Source organism: Lonchura striata, chromosome 2, assembly GCF_050655825.1.
Source record: "Lonchura striata isolate lonStrDom1 chromosome 2, ASM5065582v1, whole genome shotgun sequence".
In the NCBI taxonomy this organism is placed as follows: domain Eukaryota; kingdom Metazoa; phylum Chordata; class Aves; order Passeriformes; family Estrildidae; genus Lonchura; species Lonchura striata.
The window spans coordinates 125301444-125316280 of NC_140704.1; the positions used below are offsets into that span (position 1 = coordinate 125301444).

General features: G+C 36.0%; 1 protein-coding gene across 5 annotated transcripts in view; it reads right to left on the reverse strand.

The window, feature by feature from the left end:
* The window catches only part of STAU2 (staufen double-stranded RNA binding protein 2), a 169899-nt gene that overhangs the window by 103280 nt on the left and 51782 nt on the right, over positions 1-14837 (reverse strand). For all 5 annotated transcript variants that reach the window (XM_077783200.2, XM_021530600.3, XM_021530601.3 and 2 more), the window contains exons 6-9: positions 14112-14271; positions 10461-10568; positions 4312-4524; positions 1783-1920 (exon numbers count right to left, since the gene is read on the reverse strand). In XM_077783200.2, coding sequence (XP_077639326.1) covers positions 1783-1920; positions 4312-4524; positions 10461-10568; positions 14112-14271 — 619 coding nt within the window. The remainder of the gene's footprint in view (positions 1-1782; positions 1921-4311; positions 4525-10460; positions 10569-14111; positions 14272-14837) is intronic.

A 14837-nucleotide genomic window follows, 5' to 3' on the forward strand; every position in this document is an offset into this window, starting at 1 on the left:
GTTGCTATTTCTCAGACCTGTAAAACTGGTTTAGCTATTATTATAACCTCTATCAAGGATTAAAGGCCTGACTACAAAGAGAAAGAGCTTTCTGAAATTAACTTTGGGAACAGAACACCAACTAATGTCATCAGAGGTTTTCTTCTGTTTATCTAGTAGCCAAGACAAGTAATTGGATCCATTTCATCACATCTAAACCTGCTCTTTGTGTGACAGATAAAAATGAACATATTATCTCTGGATATTTTACTTCCACATTCAATTAAATTTAATGAAAACATGGTTTAAGTAGTTTATACAAAGGTATTTTTTTCTGAAAAGGTTTTCTGCATGTCATAATGAATCCACTGAAATTTCCTGAAGGTGGGATAAATAGAAGAATAATTTTAGTGTGAAGATATTACAAAAGGGTGAAAATGGAGTTTAAAAGTATTTGTAACAAAGCAACTGCTGTGTGGAGTTTCTTTAACTCTTTCTTTCACAAACCTTCTTAGATACAGGAATCTTCTACATACTGACTGCTTTTAAGATTCCTTTTTTATACAAACTGAAGATTTTGCCATTGTTGACACTCCTCCAACAGAAAACTAAACTGCCAGCCCTTCTTTTTAATACTGGGCTCTGTCACACTGCTCTGCTGAGGCCTCATAGCAACTACCAACTGTGCACAGTCCCATGGGGGTCTAAGCATGGGAAATGGGATTTTCTGTGACAGGATCACTCTTTTTCAAATACTTTCAGGTCTCATAAAATATTATAAATTCAAGTTTATATTAAAAAAAAGAGTCTGCAACAAAAGACAACACTTTATTTTCCTTCAGAGAGAAAAATAATAAATCATGAAGAAAGACCACTTAGGCCCAAGAAAATTAAGATCACTATCTTATCTTCATAGACATGAAGGAGGAACTTAGAGATTGAATTGAAAACATAACTAATTTTCTGGAGAAGGAGGTGCTGGAACATCATAAATTTTGCTTGTGATCAGAAGTGACATTTTGGTGTGGTTGGTAGACAGCAAGTCAAAACACGCTGAGGTATGCAGTTCCGAGTTGTTCCAGCACAAAATTACCCTTGAGTGAAAACACAAGAATACAGAATCCTTTCCTGTTTCTAATCTTTCTCAACCTGCTGTTGTGCTATCTAACAAAATATCACAGTTACACCAAATTTTTGTACATGTTCTTAATTTAAATTTGAAAGGAATTTTAATGATCTACTGTTTCAGTATTAGGTCCAGTCAGAGGACAGTATAAAACATGTGGCTGGCTTTTTTTGCTGTATTTCAGAGATAACAAAGTCACAAAGAAACTGGAAAGCTGAAAAAATTTACAACACTATTTTTAAAGCCAAAATGCCTGGTAATATGGACATATGAATACCCATATTTCAGAATACTAGATATTGCTGTCATCCTTGGATCAACACCAGTCCAATTTTTTTTTTTTTTTCTAAAAAGACAAGTAAAAGTAAATAAATCATGAACCATCAGGAATAAAGACAATAACAATCTGGTGAAATAGAAATAAGAGTACAAAATAATGCAAAATGCATGAAAAGCATCTAGAGGGCACATAATTCAATTGCAACTTGTTTCACTAAGAGAAAGAAGAAAGTTTAGATGGGATTTCTGATACTGTATTTCATACTATTCCTGTATATCTGACAGCAAGGCAAAAAGCTAAACAGAAGGAGTTCCACTTCATATTATGCCACTGTTTTGTTTGATTTTGAACCAAACACTTAGCAAGGCCATTATCTCTAACATGACACAAATGATACCTGCATAACAAATTCTCGACGGCGAGGCATTCCTCTCTCTGAAAGAAGAACATACTCTGGCTCCTTCTCCTTTTTGGCCTGTTGGATCTGAGCCAACCGACTGATGGGATTCATTCCTTGACCATATTCTGGTCCAGTCTAAACCAAGTTAAAGGAAAGAACCATTATTTCAGTATATATCCCTATAACTATTACATTGCTTCAATAAGCATTAGGATTCTCTCTTTTGTAATACTCCCTTTGAGAGAATAAGAAGTAACTTACTTTCCATTTTTTGATTATGAGACAAGAGATAAGAATCAGGCTCAAAGCTGCAGAAAGAAATTGTCTGCCATTGTTGCAGGTAGTGTACATACCTTGCAACTGCAAGCTACAAAAACCCCCTCCTATCCATGGAGGTCCTCATAAGGATGGATGAAAATTAGCAGATTAATTAGCCACTTATATCTTATTGCCCTTATTCTAGGAGCCTTCCCCCAACCCCTTAAAATAGCTTGCCACAATGCTGGAACATGCACCACACTGAGAGGAGGTGGGATTTACACAGAGACAAAAACCATTTGCCATACATAAGTATGCTTCCTCTTCCAGCCTTCCTTCTTTCCTTCTCAGCACTCCAGGCCTTCCATCCTACAGTGCAACTTGCAACTAAAAGTGCAGAGGGTTTACTCTATGTGTCGTATGAATTTACCCTAGAATTGTTGCTTATGGTGAACTACCCATAAAGTACTTCAAATGCTTAACAGGCAATAATCCTCACAATCATATTTCCAAAAGTATGGTTGGTGGGGTAATTGATCTCATGCTGGGGAAACAAAAGGACTGACAAAGTGGTCTGTCCAAGACTCCACAGACGGGAGGAAAACTACAGTCCTTGAAAACTCTCTAGCTCTGAAATTCTTTTAATGAATTATTGTTCACACAGCAAATGCTCTTTCAAAAACACATAGCTATGAAAATATTTGTTTGTAGATTTTTAAGAAGAAATTAAGAGCTACAAAAATTTATCTGAAGTCATACTTCACTGATTTACATAGGATAACACAAAGAATGCACTTGCAAATGTAAATGGCATTTGAATGCAGAATTATTTCTATATTATGAAGCTATTTCCCTTTTATGAAACCATTTGCAGGCTAAGAGAAGATAAGCATTCATGCTTGCTTGAGCTTCTCAAATAACAAACAAGTGTTCAGGAACCTGAAGAAATGATCAGCAACTGAAGGCAAAGATCAGAGAGGGATATTATATTTAGAAAGCAGTGCAGCAAATCCTACATAGTGTAACTGCTGAAGTAGTTAGAGAAGATGTAGGTGAAAGAGCTAAGACAATGTCATACACAAGGGCAGCTGTGTGGGCAAGAAGCCAGGCAGAGACAAAATGCAGAGCAGGCTAAATAAAGAGCAGGCCATAAGATACAGCCTCATAAATAAATATACAAATAAAAAGAAGTTATTGTTGCCACTTTTTTGGTGCTCAAAACACATGCAAATTAAATTGAAAGAAATGGGCACATTGAAAGCATTTCAGAAGTTTGGATATTCAAAAAATAAAAGCCATCTACATATTCAGCTTATTTTGACAATTAATGTTCTTTCTAACAAGGCCAACTGTGTATAATTAAATTTGAGTTTGTAATGGCAAATGGTATATGGTAATGTAAGAAATCTTTTCATTACTATACCCTTAGCGTCTTTCCTGAGAAAAACTTTCCAAGATGTTTGGTGAAAACCAAAGCCAAAAACTTTTCCAATCTTCCAGCTTTAAGGCTGCATTAATGCTGATGGTATTCCATTAAATAATTTTCTTTCCCATTTTTTCATATAAGTTTCTGAGAATTAGATCCCCAGGATATTAATAGGAGACGGGTATCTAATTAATCTAGGTTTTCCTAAAAAATCAGTTATTCTGTATTGAAGGCAAATGAAAAAAGGAAGGTGACAAATAAGCCTTTTGTATATTTTCCAAATCAAGTTTTGCACTCTCCAAAGTATTTGCTTATTTTAAAGTGGTTTTCTGGTAGCTGCTCTTTCAGAACTCTGCACTTTGTATCCTGAGTGTACAGATTTCTAATGCTCAAACTTTTAGTAAAATATTGAAGCACTAAAATAGCACCCTATTAATTTACCTTTTCATGTATCTCTCTCCCTCCCTAGGGAGCGGAGAGGGCCCTGGGAGAGAACCAGCAGATATGCTGAAAGGGATTCTCTGAGGAGATGATGCTAAAACTTGACATGGCTGGACAGGGCTGCTTGGAGGGCCTGATCCTCCACTGGACCTGAAGCAAACCCTTGAAGACCTCAGTGATGTGAGATATTTATAAGCCACTCTGTTTGAGAATCCCACAGCATTCTCAGGATTTAAAAAAAGCCCAGGCGTATTAGCACAGGCAAACAAGTAACAATATTGACAGTAACAAGCAACTGTAACAATATTGACAGAAAATGACAAATAAGCCTTTCTTGATTTTAAATCTGACTGTTACTTTCTGAGCAAACATTCTTAATTGTGTCAAAGGTGGAGACATACCTTCAATATTGTTTTTGGACGCTTTTTAAAGTAAAGTTTTGGCTTTTCAATCACAGGAAGAGGAGGAAGTTTCTTAAGTTCTTGTAGGACAGCCATTGCAGCACGTTTCTTTGAGAGTTTCTTACTGTTGCCTTCTCCTTCTGCAGTGAATTCTCCTACTGTAACTCGTGTAACAAAGCTCTTCATGTGAGGAGGTCCACTTTCTTTAATCACCTTTTAAAAGAAAGTAACACTGAGTCAAAGAAGATGATCTAATGTTTGTTATCACTGCAATGAACTTATTACTAGTCCAGTTTTCCTGCTAATTGAAGGCATTAGGTTGGTTTCCATATAACTTGGACAAGTATTAATGACAATATGAGTTTTGAGTACAAAAAATTAAGACTAGTTGGATAAAGCAAATCTAACTACCATATTCAGTGTTTCACAGAAAGTAAGAGTAGACTTACATTTTTAAATATTTATAGAATAACACAATATACAACAATTATGCATATTTAAACCAAGGCTGTTGGGCTTTTTCTTTGCAAAGTGCTTCACATACTAAAGCAATTAAATCCATGAAGGTCTACCAGGTTTTGACTATTTCTTTATACAAAACATATTCAAAACTGTATTAATTTGGCATTACCTCAACCTGTTTGTAATATTTTTTCTATTCTCATCAAACCATTGGATGTTCATAGTCCCAAACTTCAGTCTCAATAGGTGCAAGCTGGATGCCTGCTCTCAACTCCTGCCTTGTCAGGGCACACAGCTCAGAGCAATATCCCATATATTTGAAAGGCTGACACATTCTTGCCTCCATGACTCTCAGCTGTCCCTCCCAACAGTACTGAAAAGAATTACCAGAAGAGCCACTGTAACTCACACAAAAGCCAATAATTTCTGAAAAAAAAATCATTTATTTATTCCCTTCCAAACATATTTAGTACAACAATAAGAAAATCCATTTGAAGTACTTCACTGCAACAAGTTATAGTAATATGGAAAGAAATTAAGTTCTGAATGTTGTACCATCCTTTTGTTGTTTTTGTATCTTCATTTTTACATACATATACACATACACACCACAAACACACACAAACACATCTCCTTTTAGAAGGCTAATGCTAGGATGTGTCCACCCCCAAATTGGAGCACTGCAAGTGTCAGGATAGCCATCCATCCCTTTGTGCATGCACACACCATTTACTGGTCTGGACAATGTCTATCAGGAATTAAGAGACCTCATCTGGGAAAAGGTTCAGTTATTTTGTTTGATGGGCGGAAGCAGCTACCTAATTTAATTTTTGTTATATGTAATATGTATAAGGAGACATTAGAGTATCTGACAGGCATCTCTTTATAATATCTTCAAAATCAATACAAACATAAATTTTTGTTTTCATTTGATGGAATTATATCAAACCATTTGTTGAAGAAGAGTAATGTCTCTTTAGGTTGAGGAGGGAGGGGAAAGGGAACAAAGGTAAAGGCACCAGGACCTTCTTGGTGTAATAACTATAGTTTTAATGTGCTCAAACCTTCAATCTTGACATTATTACAACATGTTTTGTATTAAAGTTCTTTTTTTCAAGGTCATGTCCCTTGCATTATTTAGTTTTGCTGTTGCACTGTAATGAGGTCTCCTTTGGCTTGTATTTCTTTTTTAAGTTCTCTTTTGTGGCAATTTCACCCACAAATACAATTACCACAGCATATATCAATAAAAAGACAAAAAATTAAAATTAACAGACAACTTTGTCCCATTTTCCCAGAATAAGATGACATCTATGCCAGAATGGGATTTTCCTGTTGTAGTCCAGAAGTGTTCCCACTCTAAGATTCCAGGTATTAATTTCAGAAGTCTTTTCAACACTGCCTCAGTTGAAAGTTGCCCACTAAAGCTTGACCACATGAGAAGGCAGCAGTGCTTTCAATGCACTGATCCCCAGGATACTGCAGTGCCTGCACTGGAGCTGGGATGAGCCCATTGCCAGGATCTCCTGCTCTCAGACACGGTCTGGTGTCGTGTCTGTGCTGAGCACCTTCATCGCACTGCAGCATTTCCCACTTGATCCTACAGTGCCTCAAACCATCCCTGTATTCTGTTATCCAACTATTACAACATCCTTGCTGTAAAACACTGCTAACTTAACCTTACTAAGGTCCTTAATTTTTCTGAGGTTCTACTAATACTGTTATATAGGTTTGTCTTTACCTGCAATATACTGTATTAATAAAATATACAGGAATGTCTATACTGACCAGATGAAAAAGGAAAAAATAACTTGGTTAAGAAATATAATTGCTGAGTTCCTAAAATATTAGTTTATATAAGTTTTATCATATTTATATAAATGCACACACACACACACACACATATATATATATATATATGAGAGAAAGAATGTTAATACAAAACCAGATTATATTTTCATATACACAAAAACATATTTCTTAGTATAAAACTAATGCATTCTGATGTGGTTTTAATCTTTTAAATTTTAAGTATGTGACACAAGGTAAATAGTTTACTGGAAAACATTAAAAACTCTATCTTTGTTAGTGTGTAAATGGAAAAAAGTCTGTGCTGTCAATGAAATGAACCCCATAGGATTCAGATGGGATCTGGACCAAGCTAAACATCCAAATTTGGTAATTAAGCAAAAAATATTTACCTAACAACATTTTTGGTTAACCCCAGATTTCAGCTCTTTTTTACTCCATATGATTTCAAACAGTTGTGCTATGAGCCTTGGGATAGCAAACACTAAAAAGAAATTCAACCTTTGCTATCTAAGAACACTATACACATTAGAACATTAAACTATTTCCTCAGTTGAAAGATACGACCTGTGGACCTAATCATGGCTAATTTAAAGCTGAGAATTTGATTAAGGGTGACAGTTCAATATACTTTTCTTTTTCTGTGCCATGGATTCAAAGAATAATTACAGCAAGAGAAAACACATGGGGCCAAAACACATCTAAGGTCAAGTTACATCAAGAATGAATTTGGCTCAACTTAATGAATCATGCTGACAAATGAAAAACAGAAGTACAGTGAAAGAGTAATACTGCTTTAATTATTAATGAAATGCCAGGTAGAAAATTCAAAATATTAGGACAAGATTAAATAAACATTAAATCCTCCAAAAACTTGAGGATCAAAAAACCCATGTCACCTACATTATGAATACATGATTATTTATAAGATATTAAAATAGCAATATATTTCCAGGAGCTTGTGCAGGCAGACACACCAGATTTTCCCAGCTACAAATGAAAAGAAAAGAAAAAATAACTAAAAAAAGAAAAAAGGAAGAGTCTGAATGTCAAAATGTAAAACTGCAGTGAGAAGGGTGGCCATTCTGCAAAAGCCAAATGAGAGTAACTGGGTAGTCAATCATCCAAAGCTTTAATCTCCAGGACAGCAGAAGTCAGATAGGTGTGAAACTTCCTGCTGTGAACTACTCTCCCAGAGTTTGCAATTTGGCCTGTCCCTGGTTCAAAACACAGAAACTCTGATAATTCTCTGCAGAATCTTACTGTGATAAGGCTGGGACATAAGAACACTTTCCAGCAGAACACTGGACGGGCATGGAGGGGCAGAAAATTTGCCTGTTTAGGCACTCTGTGCCTTCACTCCTGATACTGAGAATGAAAATAACATTATTATATTTGCTATTCTAAAGAAATAACACTGCAGTACAAAGAACAATACTGAAAATAAAATGGCAATCGGAAACACCCCAATGTGTTCTAATATCTGAAGCTGTTGACCTCAGTTGTATTTTCTATGTTCATCTATTCCTTACTGACAAATAAGGAATAAAAATCATATCTATTGAAACAACAACAACAACAACAACAACAACAACAACAAAAAGGCAAGATTTTAGCCTACTGTCAAGGCAGGAATAAGATGTGAACTGACCATTCTACAGCTACTCTAACAATTCCCACAGCAGTCACTTCTGTAGTCATCCTTAAAACCTGTTCATTGGGAACCCCACAAATGTCCTACAGCAGTTGCATTTTGGCTTAAAAGTTGATGAATCAAAGTTAACTAAGAATGCACTAGTGATAAGTATTGTTCCTTGTTACAATGGAATGTTTTTATTTAACAAATTAATAGATAGAAAGTTTGTTAAAATCATCCTAAAGTTCCTAGGCAATTAAAACTAGCCACATTACACGAAATAGGACTGTTCACTGCTCATGCAATTCTGAGGACGTGTTTACATAGAGCTTAATATATATTTATGATCATTACTTAGTTGCATAACGCAGCACTGCTGGAACACTGGCTAAATCTTTGTCAGATGAAGAAAAGGCAGATTATTTTATAGCTACCACACACAAAATAAAAGCTAGAGAAGCTTTGATGCCTGCCTGGAATAGCACAAAACCATTAGTGAATAAAATCCTATTAGAAACATCAGATCCTGGGGATTATCCATAATTGCTTAGCCGTTCAAGTTCAATCAAAACTGCATTTGAGAATGTCATCTATATTTAGATTTAAAGGCAGGAAATAACACAAAACCTGTCAGGAAAGCAAAAAACTGTATTTTTTCGATGTTGCTAACATTCTTTGGCAAGTGACACATTAGATTTTTCCTTACAAAGTATTTCGGCCTTCAGTCTCTCCTTATCAAATGCTCTCCCTTGAGTAAGCTCAAACAGGAGTGAAGAAGACATTCAGAGCACTACCCCTCTTTTCTTTACAGCTTCCAAGCTCCTCTGTGACCAGTGACCATACATCTCCTTACATTTTAGTGCATTGATTGGTACAGAACTATTGCAAATATTTTTAAATGTTTAAGGTAGAAAATAATGTTTGAAAACTAATTATCAGCTTTCTTTTTGAAACACAAGCATGTGTTTCCATTATGTTTGCTCTTAGCTAAGAGTTGGGTGATTGGCATGTAGTGGCAAACTGATACACCAACAGCCACAGACACACCAGTTTTATCCTCTAGATTATACATTATCTTAATGTTTTAATTAGTCCATATCAAAGAGACAACATATATTAAGCATCTATGCCTTTGCTATACCAAGGCATTCCTTAGTCATGAACAATATTCTTTGTCTTTCTTACCTACCTTCTGAAAGATTTCTCAGATTTGTAAGAAGGTCCAAATGTCTTATTTGATGTTGGCCAATTCAGGGACATGGGCCAAACATGTCAGTAAACTGCATACAGCACACTGCAAGGCATGCCACAGCTTAGGGGTTTTGATTCTTTTCACATGCAAATACATGCCTATACTTTAACAGGAAAAAGCACTGGAGAAAATAGCCATCACCAGTATAAGCACTATCCATGTCTTTCATGCAGACTCAGTTTAAATGTAAAACAAAATGCAGAAAACTAAATAATAAAAGGCCACTTACATTAGCATTTTCTGCATTAGAAAGAAAAAACAACAAAAACAAAACTAAAAAACAAAACAGCTTGAAAATCTGGCACTTCCTACCACAACAATGTTAGATTTTTACAACAAGGTTTTGTAAGAACTTTCTCATAGGAAAAAATGAGTGTCAGTATCACTCATTCTCCCTTAGTTGCTTCATTGATACCACTGGAGCTATTCCAAATGCTCTTTATCGCTTCAGGTAAACAAAGGTGTCAGAAATGGGTTCATAGATAAAATCATAAACAACAAGCAAAAAAACTTGTGAAAGCTTAAGTAGAAATAGATAAGTGAAACAGAATCAGAGTGGAAGATACTCGTGACTTTCTGAAGACAGCACATTGAAGGTGAAATGTTTCAATTGGAACTTTCCTAGCATATGAATGCCAACAGTTAAAGCAAAGGCTTTGGCTAACTCTTTTGAAGTTTATTTCAAATCAGATTGAGTGTGGCTACAGATTCTAACCCCACAGCTCTGTACAGAAAATGGTTTAACTGTCTGCCATCCCAGTGTTTGCAACCAAATATTAGATCTCTTAAAGTTCTGAAAGAGCATCTAATTTAACAGTAAAAAGTTCTTGTCATAGACTCTGATACACTGACAATTTTTTTATCATTTCCATGAATATGAAATGCATATTTTTCATATATGAATATTATATGTTGAATTTTAGTGGTACCTTTTTTTAATACTTTCTTAGTAAGATAAATATGTAACACAGGTAAAAATGTAATACATACCTCGAAAGTGACAGGTATATTGCGCTTCAAAGCAATTTCAAACACTACGCTGATCTCAGATTTGTTTGCATCTTTATCTTCTTCTGATTCTTTTCCTGTTTCTCCATTCTGAAAATGATGCATACATAATCATACTACAATTCTAAGAAGATCAACAAAATGTAATATACTTCTCCTCCCAGTTTCTCAAAGACTTTTGAAGTCTCCTGTCAGGCTGTAAATCAGCATTTATACATCCATCTCAGCACCCCATTATCAGACATCTGCTGACTGAAGCCATATATATTGTGCTTTTGCTTCACAAGAAAGGAACACATACACCTTAATTTATAAATTAATTATAAACAGAAAAATCATGTCTATGGTTGTTAGTCTTATTACTGACATCAATAACAATTGTCTGAGTACACACTTGTGTCAAACATGAGGATCAAACAGATCCTTTGACCCATTTCTCAGGATCTCTGTGGGTACCCCTTCTAAGCAAGGAGGAAATCTGTGCTTGTTGGAAAGTACAGAATACTGTACTTCTCTCAGAAGAAATTCAGTCAATCACCCCCACACTCTGACTGGGTCACCAGGTTACAGGTGTCCTCAGCAGGTCCAGCTGGTTAATGGCCCCTCCATCAACTTCCCTCTGGGAGTTATGACCAGTGTGAAAAGGTAGTGACAGAGAACAGCTTGCTCAACACAGAACATTATTTATTTATCCATAGGAACATAACAAACAGAGAGGCAAAGAGATAAAAAAACAAAAGGCACATGAAACATTATTCTGCCTAAAATTCAGCTTTGCTTTATTTTTCAGGTAAATCTAAATTTTCTCACACAATCATTAGCACCAGGATCAGTCAGAGTTTTGCCTTTTGCAACTACTGCCTTTGGTGTTTGTCCCCCAGGCCACATTTCCTTAGTTCTCAGAGGCTTCATTTCCAGCTATTTTCAAACTGCAAAGCTCTAAAATACTTCAAACTGGGATCTCTCAACAATCACGTAACCTTGGCCAGGCTTCTAATTTTTTATTAGTGGAGGTAAACATCAAAGACACTTGGGCTGAATTAGGTGGATTCCTGCAGAGCTCCCATCTTACATAACAAAGTCTGATCTAAATCTTCAGCCACCAGCATAGCTACGAAATCCAGATACCACAGCTCTAAAACAACATTAAAAAAGCACTAGGTTCCTCACATTACAATGAAATTTATCAATCTTTTATCTCATTTTTAAACTCTCAATATATTAATCTTTAAGATAACACAGGGCCAAAAATCCAGTACTCAGCTACAGCATGCAGACAAAGAACACCTTTTGTCTCATGAAATTGTTGCAAAATTTTTATTCTCAAAAAATCCATTTACATGCCTGATATTGATCTGGAGATAAATATAAAACAAAATATTGTAAAGTTATAGAACCTCCAGAAAAAAAAAAAGGTGCTGTGCAAAACAATAACAAGGGTATTTACAATGAAATTATGTAGGACCTCTAGCTCATTTCATATAATGAAATTAAAGTACCACTGAAATCAAGAATGTAGATCATTACTTGCAGGACAGGAAATGCATTGATTAGTTTCACTAAGAAAGGTCAGCAGAGTTAAAAGAACAATATTTAAAAATAAAAAAAAATATTTGGGGATATAAAGAATGGGATACTACTATTCTGTAAAAAACATTAGTGAGAATATTATTTGATATTCTGTTCAATTAAGTTTGTGCTTTATAAAGGACATTGATAATCTAAAAAGCTGGCAAAAAAAAAAAAAAAACCCAAAGAATGAATTACAAATTAGAAAAAACAACTTTGCACTGAGACACTACAAAAATAATCAATTCTACAAAAAATTCAAAAATACTTAAGAATAATCTCTAAATATATGTATGGGAGAGATTTTTGATATCTGTTGTTTCATTTAGCAAACATAAGAAAACACCAATTAAATAGAAAATGAAGCTAAATGAATTCTAAAAGAAATACCTCACAAATTATCTTTGAAATGGAGAATAATCAAACACTAGTATAATTTACATAAAATAATATAATGCCCACTGGACTTGGAGCAAGCCTTCAAACCAAGAATGTATAGGTTTTCTATATGTACTCTAGTTTAATTGGATATGTATAGTCTAAAATAGAAACTATACTTTAAATTTTCATGATCAATAAAAACACATTTGCCCAGAAAATCCCTCATTATCCCTTCTCCCCTAAAACTTAACTCCCTGAATATTTTTTCACCAAACATAGTAGAGAACCAAACAGTGAGTAGAGAAAAGGGAGTATCAAGGTTTAAACATCAGTACTGAGCAATAAAGTTTCAAGCCTTAGGAAGATAAAATATGTTCAGGAGTGTCTCAGGCACTTTGGATTTAAATTTGATCCTCATTCCCACAACTGACACTTTAATTGTAAGGCCTTTCTTAGCCTCACATCTATGAGACAGCAGAGGTGCTTTGGCAGACACACAATAGCTCTTTGTGAAAGCATTCACCGGCAGCCCTGCCCTGTTGGCTGATTGCTTCTTGCTTCTGCTCACCTTATGCTCTTCTACACATATGCCCAATTAGGTATTAAGATGGCAACACTCCTTTTCAGTAGTTTAATATGGATAAAGGATTTTATCCTTTATTAAGTTTTTCTAATAAAAGGAAAAAATGCTTGAAATCGAAGAATATACAGAAGGTTTCATTAAGGACAGCCATGAAGTCCAAAAGATAGACCTATAGTATATACTGTGCAAGTGTGTACTGTGCTATATTCCACAGATCCCATTCCAGTCAAGTTTACTGAGTTACTAATGGGATTACTAGATGGGTAGCAGCAGGTCCGTCCTTGCTCCCCCAGGAGCACACTGTCAGGGAATGGGGAAGAAAGAAGCTCAACCTCATAATGCAGTTATGAGTATGATTTGTACTGGCTCCGATCCACGCTTGATATTTGAGGAGCAATGAATCAATCATCTTCCACAGATAACCAAGCTGGCCAGTTTTGCTGAAGGAAGTAAGAGTTTTACTAAGATGGACCATGTCCCATGGTGAAAGCACACACCACCACTGCGTGGTGTCCTGTGTGCACTTCTCACAGACAGCAGCAGGGAGGAGCCTGAACCTTGGCACCATGAAGCCCTTAAGCTCTATTTCACCAATCTCCAGATCTCTGGAGAGCTACACTCAGCTCTACACAGTGCAACACTTTGTACTCCCTCCATCATGATCTCAGCAAAGTGTTACCTCCAGCCTTCTCCAGTCACCTACAGCTCCAACCCAAGATGTGACAGAGGTGTTGTTCATGACTAACCTGAAAACAGTGCCCCTTAACCTCAGCATAACCAAGCCACAGAGATTTACATGACTAAGGATCCAATTTAGTCTCCTACAAACACACACCTGCTGGTGAGAACCTACGGTATCCCAAGTGGTCTTCAGCTGCTCCCAGAGGTCTTGCAAGTACTTGGCTTCTTTGATTGGGAAATGTTATTATATTTTTGCTTTCAATTTAGAAAGAATGCTCTGAGAATAATTTTTCTGTTCAGTATTTTTAAAAATATGACACAACATTTTAATTTTTAAGCAGCATCTATTGCTTCTTACTTAAAGATATAGCAGTGAAAAACCAAGGTCATTAAAAAAAAAAAATTCCTGAAGCACAGACCTGAGGTAATTTTTCTGGAATAGGCTCATTCTGAAGAGCTTGAAGGGCCTTCATTGCAGCATTATGTCTAGCAGCTTGACGAGTCTTTCCTTCACCAAAAAACTCACTGTTGCCAACAGTTAACTGGACATAGAAAACTTTAGGCACTGGGCAGTGATACCTGGAAGGAAGCCATGAAAAGAAAACAACAGTACAAGTTAGGAATTTTACCTGTCCATTTTATGTAAAATAGAGTAGTATTTGGGGATGAAACATTATCTTTTCTCCCAGAATAAGACCCAGTACTCAAATACATGGATCGTTCCTCAGCAAGGCAGTTGGTAACTCTGACAGCCGCTCCTACATGCAAACCAGCTCTTCGCCTACATTTATGGAGCTCTGCAATGAGCTCTACTAATTATCAGCCCAACAGCCTAGCTCTGCTCTCCTCTTGGTTTGAGTCTTGAGAAGATGGAACCTAAGGAGAACAAAAAACTCTGCCTGGGAGAGAACTCCTGTCCCAGACAAGTGGCATGGAGGAAGAAGGATTGTGAGGTTGTTCATATGAAAACCTGTCATTACAGCTCAGCTCTAACAGACAACAAAGTCAGATGACAGAGAATATACCTAGCAGAAATGGATCCTCACTTGACAAATAACTTGTTCATATTTTACAGCAATGTAAGAAAGCCCAGGATTCCAGCATTCCAGCATTCCAAAAGCATGGATAAAAGCAAGTTCCATCAA